We start from the raw sequence: 9,746 nt of genomic DNA on the forward strand, positions 1-9,746 counted from the left end.
ATATTCATCATCTCCACTACTCTGCATAGTATTTCACCGCAGCTGTAAGCCATATTTATATGATCTGTGTCCTATGCAGGAGAGCTAAATTCTTTTTTTTTGCGGTACGCGGGCCTCTCACCGCTGTGGCCTCTCCCGTTGCGGAGCACAGGCTCCGGACGCGCAGGCTCAGCGGCCATGGCTCACGGGCCCAGCCGCTCCGCGTCATGTGGGATCTTCCCAGACCGGGGCACGAACCCGTGTCCCCTCATCGGCAGGCGGACTCTCAACCACTGCGCCACCAGGGAAGCCCCTCGTCTTCCTCTTTTGATTTCTCTTCCTTTTCCTCCCAGCTCATGCCACTCGTCCTTCTCCTTGTGTCCCTTTTTGGTCTTCTTCCTCCTTGCTTAAACTCAGACTGCTCTGCAATACGCATACCTGCTTTCCTCCATTTGATTTCTTAGTACGTTTTTTCCTTTTACTTTGTGCTTCTTCCCCTCCGTACTTGTGTTGGGATTCTACTCAGTGTCCTCTCTCCTCTCATAACTTTGTTCCATGCTATTCTTTCCCCCCCATTCTGATTAGTCTGCACTTTGCTTTGACTTTCATTTTCATTAATTACTAAGGTGAGCAATGTTAAGAGCCTTGCTGATGATTACACAGTAATTCTTGTCAGAGCCGAGTGAGAACTTGGTTCTCCTGGACCATCTAGTGATGGTCTTTTCACTAGATTGAGTTGCCTTATCCTGGCTGAGGTTAGAAAGAGCCTCACATTTAGTATACAAGTCAAACAAGGAAGAAAGCAAGCAAGCAACAACAGCAGAGAAAAATAAAGGGAAAGAGAAGAATAGTCCCTAATTTAACTAAAGGGATTTGACTTAATTGTCTCTCTGCACAGAGACTTTGTTCCAGCTGAATTAAAAGAGAACTGTTTGTGAATGTTTGCCTTCTTTCATTTGTTCTAAGACTATTAAAAATGTATAACTGTCAACCTACCCAACAGTGTCATTTGAGACCTAAGATTATAAGGCTAAAAGGAAGCATAATAAATAGAGTCAGTAATATCTGTACTCAGAGGTAAGAGAACCATGCCTGATATATTAATTTAATTTCTTTTTCCGAATTAAAGGAGTTTGTATACAGACTCTGTACAAAATATCAGGCAGTCAAGACTTGGTCTTATAATCTTTCCCCTAAATCATCACAAGTAAATAAGGAAATTATAAATATGTGATTAGGTAAACCAAGTTGGAAGAGGGAAACAAGTAGTCTTATTAAATGTATCTTGGCAGTAGGTTTTTGCAAAGCCAAGGTCACTTCCTCTGTGGCTTTTTCTCATGACTGCCTTTGTTTCTCTTTTGGCAATAATTGCTTCCTGATCCGGAACATTTCTTATCCAAGCTACCCATTTGACATGAACTAAGTCACTGTTGTTTATTATGTTGTGCATTTAAGATATATCAATTAATTAAATTAATTAAACAAGGAGACAGTTAAGCTGAGGTGGCTGTAATGTCATATACAAACAATCCAAAATCTAAGCCTGTAAATGTCTCAGTGTTACAAAATCAAAACCTAAGGACAATCCATTGCAAACAGCCATCTAGGCTTTAAGCCGTAGCCAGTCAATAATTTTCTTGCTTTGCTTCCGTCTTTTCTCAGTAAAAGTGTCTCCCTACGCTTCCTGTCCATGGAATGCTCCTAACCACTTCTGGTTTGACACTGCCAGATTGGAATCCATTCCTGATCAAATAAGATCTTAAACTTTTTCATTTGCCTCAGTTTATGTTTTTAACACTATACAGTAAAAAGACCACATTTGAAAACCAGATGGAATTCTTTTTATGCGGATGAGATTGCCTTTTAAAGTAAAAGGAGGTTAAATACTTATTCCAACGTTGCTTCCAGTGTTTTTGAGAGAAAGGGGGTGTTCTCCTTGCAAACTGCCTTCAGACTTTACCACAAACAGGAGGTGTTCCCTACCCCCCACCATAAGTTTGGAGTAGTAGAACAGTTACTAGAAAAAGCACACTTCTTTCTTTTGTATCCCTAGGAAGTTCACCAGCCTTTCTGTGCTTTAGTGTCCTCAACCATAAAATGATGGATAATAGCAGTACTTAACTCATAGAATGGCCCTAAAGGAATTAAATATCTAAATTGCTTAGTACAGTGCCTGGCACATAATAAACACCATATGCCTTTGCTATTACTGTTTCTACCGCTACTAACAGCTAGCAACTACTACTGACAATCCTCCCTCCTTTCATATTAATTTAAGAATTTACTGGCTCCAGGGCTTCCCTGGTGGCGCAGTGGTTGGGAGTCCGCCTGCCGATGCAGGGGACGCGGGTTCGTGCCCCGGTCCGGGAGGATCCCACATGCCACGGAGCGGCTGGGCCCGTGAGCCATGGCCGCTGAGCCTGCGCGTCCGGAGCCTGTGCTCCGCAACGGGAGAGGCCACAACAGTGAGAGGCCCGCGTAACGCAAAAAAAAAAAAAAAAAAAAAAAAAAGAATTTATTGGCGCCAAATGACTTTTGGCTGTGTCTACAAACAAAAAACATCCCTCAAAGCTGAAGATTTGCCACTAATGAAACAGTGAAAAGATGTGTGGCAGGATCTACCTTCAATTCTGAAAGGAGGTCCCCAAACAGTTTTGAGCAATGAAGTGACGTCAGAGTACACGCACAACCGCGCACATGATTGCTCTGAAGGAAGCCCTTTTCAGCTGATATATGTTGCACATTTTTAAAAGAGTCAGTCGTATACTTTACATCTTGTTTCTCCAAGGTAAATACGCTTCTTGAAGATAGAAGCTGTATTTTCCACTTCTGTGCACTTTGCATAGCATACAGTACACTGTTGTACAAATTGCAGGTGTTCAATAAATATGTTGATTAGCTGCTGAGGTAGAGTTGCAGGAAGGAGAATTAGGAATAAAATGTTCTCCAGTTAATTGCAAATTGCTTCCCTGCTTAAAAATGAATTTGCCTTTTGTTATCTTTTTCCACAGTTTCTGGAAGATGTTACAGTTGGCATTTGTCATTTGATTTTATACAATTTTGTAAATTTGATTGAAATTTGAATTCTTGCAAAGGGTCTGTTGTAGGGTTTTCTATTTTTATTATTGTTTCAAAGTGGAAAGAAGTGTTGTGTAAAAGCAAGCCTGTTCCAATCACACTTCATGGAATTTGTTAAGAGAATCATTGAAATTTAGAGCTTGTAGGGACCACGTTGTTACAGCCTAAACAGGCAGCACACTACCTGAATACCGTGGAAACTTAATAAGTCATTGAAAAATAAATGAACCATTGAGTACACTCTCTTCACTTCACAATTGAAGAAACTGAGGCCCAGATTCCTTGCCCGCAGTCACACAGTGGCATAAGATAGATTAAAATAAATGTTCCTTGATATCATCATGCTTTAAATATGGATCTCACATTTAAATTGTAACATGGAAGAGACTTTAAATTTAGTCTTTGACAAACTTCTTTTACTTTAAAGAATGTGAATAAATCAAATTCTTGGTTAGTATCAGTTGCACTTTAGGAAGGCAGTCGTAAGAATTTGTTCATACAAGTCGAAAGGATTGTTTGAAGGTGAAACCAAAGCGAAATGTTTTTCAAGTGGTTTGTTCAAGGCCTGTCAATCTCTTCCTTTCCTTTCTCCCTCCCATAAGTTTTTTTCTCTGTTTTTATATGATTAGGGGTTCCTATCTACTATGAAAGACTTTCTGGTGGAGACATTTGTCTCTCTCAACACGTAACACATCCACTTCTGTGCATCGCTTAGACTTTCAAGAAATATTGGTGGTATCCTGTTGACTGATTTTCTGTTATTTTGCAGGATGGAAAAAAAGAGTCAAGCTCATGTACCTGTATGAAGGGGCCGAAGCTCTCAGAAATAGGGACCATTGCCTGGATGATAACGCTCAGTGATGCCCTCCACAATTTCATCGATGGCCTGGCCATCGGGGCCTCCTGCACCTTGTCTCTTCTGCAGGGACTCAGCACTTCGATCGCCATCCTGTGCGAGGAGTTCCCTCATGAGTTAGGTAAGGGACTCTGCTCTTGTTCTCCAAGTCCGGTGCTTCTTGGTTTCAGGGGAGGGAGACGTTTCAGGTGACACACTCTTAAAAATCCTGCTGATGCCTCAAAAAGACGGAGCCCTTTTTTAGACAATGATGATTTTCTTTTATTTCATCCCCAAATAGGAAAGTAACCCTACTCACTTGATGTGTTCTTCTTCTTTTAGGGGACTTTGTGATCCTACTCAATGCAGGAATGAGTACTCGACAAGCCTTGTTATTCAATTTCCTTTCTGCGTGCTCCTGCTATGTTGGGCTAGCTTTTGGCATCTTGGTGGGCAATAATTTTGCTCCAAATATTATATTTGCCCTTGCTGGAGGCATGTTCCTCTATATTTCTCTGGCGGATATGGTAAGAAATTTTAAGATTTTTATCTGGTTTTAATTTAAATTTGGAATGACACATCTGGGTTATGAATTGATTAAGGGTGACCTTTTGCTTTCCACAGTGTGGAAGGCCTTTCTATTGTAGTTTAAAATATTCCTGGTCCAACAGATAACTCTTTTTCAGTAGTTTGTACTAATAGTGATTTGAAAGTGATTCTCCTTGATTGTTTGATCTAGGATCTCATTGACAAAGGATGAAATGACTTATTTTTGCTGAAGGAGAGATATCTTCCTGGGTGTTTTGCCTTGTGGGTAAAGCTTGTATTCTATAGTATGTCTCCATGGGACTTTCCTCTTTTCTTTTGTTAGGATGTCACATTCAGAAGGGAATAACTTGTTAAAGTAAATAGCATTTTGTTATTTCAAAGTTGTGAACAGTGAGAGCCTTTTGAGTTAAACTAAAACTGGTAAATTAAAATTGAACGGTATTTACTTGGGACGGTATATATTTGTATCTATGTTTATGTCTATGCTGTGTCTGTCTTTATGTCTGTGTGTTTGTAAGAGAGAGAATACCAATGGTCCTGTGCATTTTCAAATAAATCGTGGACAGCTTTCTAGAAAATGAAAATGTGCTAAGTGGATGCAACTCAAGGACTGTTTCTTTTGCATTTGGAACTGAGGATGTATTACATACATAATTTAATAATTTAATGTCCTTCATCTGCGTTCTTAGTTCCAAATGATAACTGTCTAGCTCTGTTCATTGTTCTGTGCAGTCCCTTATAAGTGCAAGGATTTCATCTCTTAGAACCATCACTGCATTTATGTTTTTCTTCACAGAATTAATGGCTCATAGCATATTTTATGCTAGGTCATCACTTCTCCTTTCTCTAATGTAAGAACAGAATCTATTAGAGTTATTCAATTTAAAGAAATAATACTAATAAATGATGCTGTATATACTTACTTGCTTTTTTCAGAACGCATACTTGCTTCTTTCAGAGCGGTTTCATAAATGTCATCCATTTTATCCCAGTAAGTTTCCTCAAATCAGGCAGGTGGATTGACAGTGGATTCTGGAGACCTCTTGGATGCTTTGGGACAATGCACCGCTGTATGCATTGCATGTATAGCAAATCAATGTGTGTATAGCAGATCACTTTGAAATATGTTTTGAAATGATGGCATTTACAGATCTCCTCATGAAGCCTTTTCAGTAGAAGTTATATGCTGAGAAAGGATAGCTTTTAAGTACAGAACTTGGGGTTTTAATTGCTTTCACTGCAATAAGATTGTTTTAGTCTTCATTTCAAGAACAGAGCACAGTTTATTTAAAAACCTTATGATTTTGCGAGGGACAGAACAAGCAAAAGGAAACAAATTGAAGAGAACAGGAATTAAATATATAGTGATTTCTAAAAATGTATTTAATCAGCTACTATTGATTGATATTTTTGTATCAGGCTTGGAAATTGTGGACCCTGGAGGGAGCAAAAAAGGCACAGTCCCCGTGTTCCTGGGGCTTCTGTGTACAAAGAGGGGAACCTGAAATTCAACAAGCAAACAAAATCACACACATGATTACATAATTACAAATAAAAAACTGTGAAATGAAAGGAAAAACAATATATATGCTGAAAGATGATAATAAGGGAACCTAAATTAGGAGGGCCTAAGAGAAGCCTTCTGAGGAAAGTAAGATTTAAGCTGAAACTTCAAAGATTTAGCTCATTGAACATTTTGAGGGAAAAGGGTTCAGATAGAGGTTTTGGTGGGTGTGAAGATGTTGAGGATGGAAAGAGGCTGGATGCATTTGAGGTCCAAAAAGAATGGTGTGGATGGAGCACAGAGAGCAAAGAAGAGAGCTGGGGGAGAGAGAGAGAGAGAAAGAGAGACATAAAATGAGGTACATCCCATCCCACTGTATTGACTCACTTGGGGAACACTATTTTCGTACTTTTCTTCTTGTTGATGTCTAGTAGGGCTGGATATCACTGTTATGCTCTCTATACTAAAACATCTAAACAACTCAGAGAAATGCTCGTCCCCTCCCACCTCCACAGGAATCTATCAGTGACAGTTTTATGTTCTCCCACAAGATGGCAACAGTTATCTAACAATATATCTTTCCTCTAGTTTCCAGAGATGAATGATATGCTGAGAGAAAAGGTAACTGGAAGAAAAACCGATTTCACCTTCTTCATGATTCAGAATGCTGGGGTGTTAACTGGATTCACAGCCATTCTGCTCATTACTTTGTATGCAGGAGAAATTGAATTGGAGTAATGGGAAGTGAAAGATGGTGTTGTTAACGAAGGCATTTAATAAATAAAACAGCTCCTATTTAGTTGAAAGATAATTTTGTTTTCAGCTGTAGGTCAAGAAAGCTGATTGTTGGTTTTCTGATCTGTGACATAGGCCATTATTTGTTGTTAAAAATCCTTCAAAAAGCTTTTCAGTTCCAGCCTGAGAAGCCTGATACATGAGGTATTTGTTAAATACTCACTTTTTTTTATGTTTCATGCACACTAAAAATCATCACAGAGCAAGAAACGACGCATTCTATAATCATTTTGACACCAAGACTTGGAGAAAAATACAGACTAGGCCGTATAAGCCTTTGAACCTCTATGGTTGTATCAAATGTTCAAGTAGTTTCAGAGTGGTTTTCTTTGAATTAATTTGTTTTAGTGCTTTCACAAGTAAGTACACAGATACAAATGATTCCAAGGCCTTAGTGAACCCAGGAGAGAAAGATTGCTCATAACTTTTGTTTTGTTTTATATTTCAGTTAGGGACTTCTAGGATTGTTTTGGAAACCATCCTGAAATAATATGAATTTTGCAATCAGTAAAGTTTTGTTAGCCCTACTAAGTCCAGACTCAGTGTAAACTCTACCAGATTCCATAAAAAGCCAGAATTGCTTTCTTATGACTTACGTTATGGTTGTACCATGGCAAACGGCAGAACAGTATGTAAAGCTGGTGACAACAACGTTTCAGTATCCAATGTGTTTGCTTGTGAAGGTGAAGAAAATGTTCGTTTACAGAAAGAAATTGAATGTAATTTTAAGCAATTTACTTTTAAAGATGAACACAACTATTTAGCAGAGGATATTTTAAGTAAATGCGAAATAACAGCTGGACGGCTGTATGCCAAAGACTGATTGGCTAGGAAATCTATGTTCCTTATGGGTGATTGAGAGACATTCAGAAAATACTTCTTTTGTGTTCAGCCTACATTTTTCCTATATTGTATACCTTGCAAAATAATTCCACACACCATGGTTATTTTTCTACCCTTTATAAAAGATAGAGCCTGTTTATTCATTTAGGAGATACAAAAAGTTGGTCTATAATTGAACCTTCTAACCCCAATTCACACTCCCAAGTCGTTTAAGGAAAGATGATTTGACAGTGAGGAAAATGATTGAAAGAAGCCAACAATGATCTCAGGAATTATATTTTTCTACAGACCATAAAATGATGTCACATAGCAATAATGCAGATGGGATGAATATTTAACATGTATGTTAATGTACATTTCACTCTATGACTGACAATTAAAGAATATTGTTTGACCAAACAGTAAACACCGTTGAATCCATGTATTGTGTCATTCATTATTCATTTTAATATGTATTTTTGTGTGACTTCCATGTACTTGGTATTATGAGGGAGAGAAATAGCTATGTTTATTTCAAAGATATTCAGCAAATAAATACCGTAAATATTAATCATTGTTCATTAAAATCAGTAAACATAGAATCTATTTTTATCACTTCACCTGTTTACATTCAATCTTTTGTTTTTTGGTCTCTCCCCTTGCGGAGCACAGGCTCCGGACGCGCAGGCTCAGCGGCCATGGCTCACGGGCCCAGCCGCTCCGCGGCATGTGGGATCTTCCCGGACTGGGGCACGAACCCGTGTGCCCTGCAGCGGCAGGCAGACTCTCAACCACTGCGCCACCAGGGAAGCCCTACATTCAATCTTAAGAAATAATCTTTACCTCTTTAAAGCATAGATTGTATGTCTGGGTTAAGAAGCTATTTGCAACATGATATTAAAACAAGATAGTTTGGGCTTCCCTGGTGGCGCAGTGGTTGAGAGTCTGCCTGCCGCTGCAGGGCACACGGGTTCGTGCCCCAGTCCGGGAAGATCCCACATGCCGCGGAGCGGCTGGGCCCGTGAGCCATGGCCGCTGAGCCTGCGCGTCCGGAGCCTGTGCTCCGCAAGGGGAGAGACCACAGCAGTGAGAGGCCCACGTACCGCAAAAAAAAAAAAAAAAAAACCAAGATAGTTTAACAAACTCTCATTTGGTGTAGATCAGCGTATATGTGGACTGTCTGGGTGCTTCATGTTACTCTCTCCATGTGTTGATCTTTTGGCCATTTTCCTCAACTCTGAGGAGAACAGAGGCAATAGGGTATGAAGACCAAAAAAGCAAAACAGAAAATTGCTACTTATTAGAGGCTATGGTTCCCGGTAGAAGGTAGGATATGGGAAGCCGTGCTTAAATTTAAATTATCCTAGATAACAAAATGTAAACCTATCAGTCAACATACCTTATCCTGAGACATTCATTATACCAGTTGAATGTTCTATAATTTCAGGCTTTAAAGATGTTAGTATGGCAAACCAAAAATGATTTCAATGCGTTATATGGGCGTGTATACTTTTATTTTTGCATTATTGAACTTTATAACAATGATTACTAATTTGGCATTTTTTGAGTACTGAATCAGACCCTGTCTTAGTCTGTTTAGGCTGCTATAGCAAAATACCACAGACTGAATAGGTTATAAACAACCGAAATATATTTCTTACAGTTCTGGAGGCTGGAAGTCCAAGCTCAAGGCACAGGTGGGTTTGGTGTCTGGTTTGTAGATGGCGCCTTCTAGCTGTGTCCTCAGGTGGTGGAAGGGCAAGGGATCTCTCTGGAGCCTCTTTTATAAGAGCACTTATCTCCTTCATGAGGGCGCCACCCTTTTGATGTAAGTATTTCCCAAAGCCCTTACCTCCTAATATCATCATCTTTTGGGGGTTAGGATTTCAACATATGAGTTTTGGGGGGACGTAAACATTCAGACCGTAGGAGACCTCTATTACCATACTCATGTGGAGTAACAACCAACCCGAAGAATCTGAAGACCCCAGGCTCACAGCGACAGGTTATTCTCATGCCCACGGGTCTGATGAGCAGATCCAGCCTGGGCTCTGCTGGGTCGCTCCACTTCAGGCTCATGTCGGTTGGGCCAGTGTAGTAAGAGGTGCTGCAGAGTCAAGTGGCAGATAGACATGCAATTCTAGCGCAGGAGGAGAGTGAAGAGTGCAAATGGGTTCAATCTAC

General features: G+C 39.7%; 1 protein-coding gene across 1 annotated transcript in view; it reads left to right on the forward strand.

The window, feature by feature from the left end:
- Window positions 1-8,003, forward strand: part of SLC39A8 (solute carrier family 39 member 8) — a 72,041-nt gene extending 64,038 nt beyond the window's left edge. The window contains exons 7-9 of the mRNA XM_067736854.1: window positions 3,827-4,034; window positions 4,235-4,419; window positions 6,534-8,003. Coding sequence (XP_067592955.1) covers window positions 3,827-4,034; window positions 4,235-4,419; window positions 6,534-6,683 — 543 coding nt within the window. The 3' untranslated portion in view covers window positions 6,684-8,003. The remainder of the gene's footprint in view (window positions 1-3,826; window positions 4,035-4,234; window positions 4,420-6,533) is intronic.
- The last annotated feature ends 1,743 nt before the right edge of the window (window positions 8,004-9,746 follow it).

The sequence above is a fragment of the Pseudorca crassidens genome, chromosome 4, assembly GCF_039906515.1.
Source record: "Pseudorca crassidens isolate mPseCra1 chromosome 4, mPseCra1.hap1, whole genome shotgun sequence".
In the NCBI taxonomy this organism is placed as follows: Eukaryota; Metazoa; Chordata; class Mammalia; order Artiodactyla; family Delphinidae; genus Pseudorca; species Pseudorca crassidens.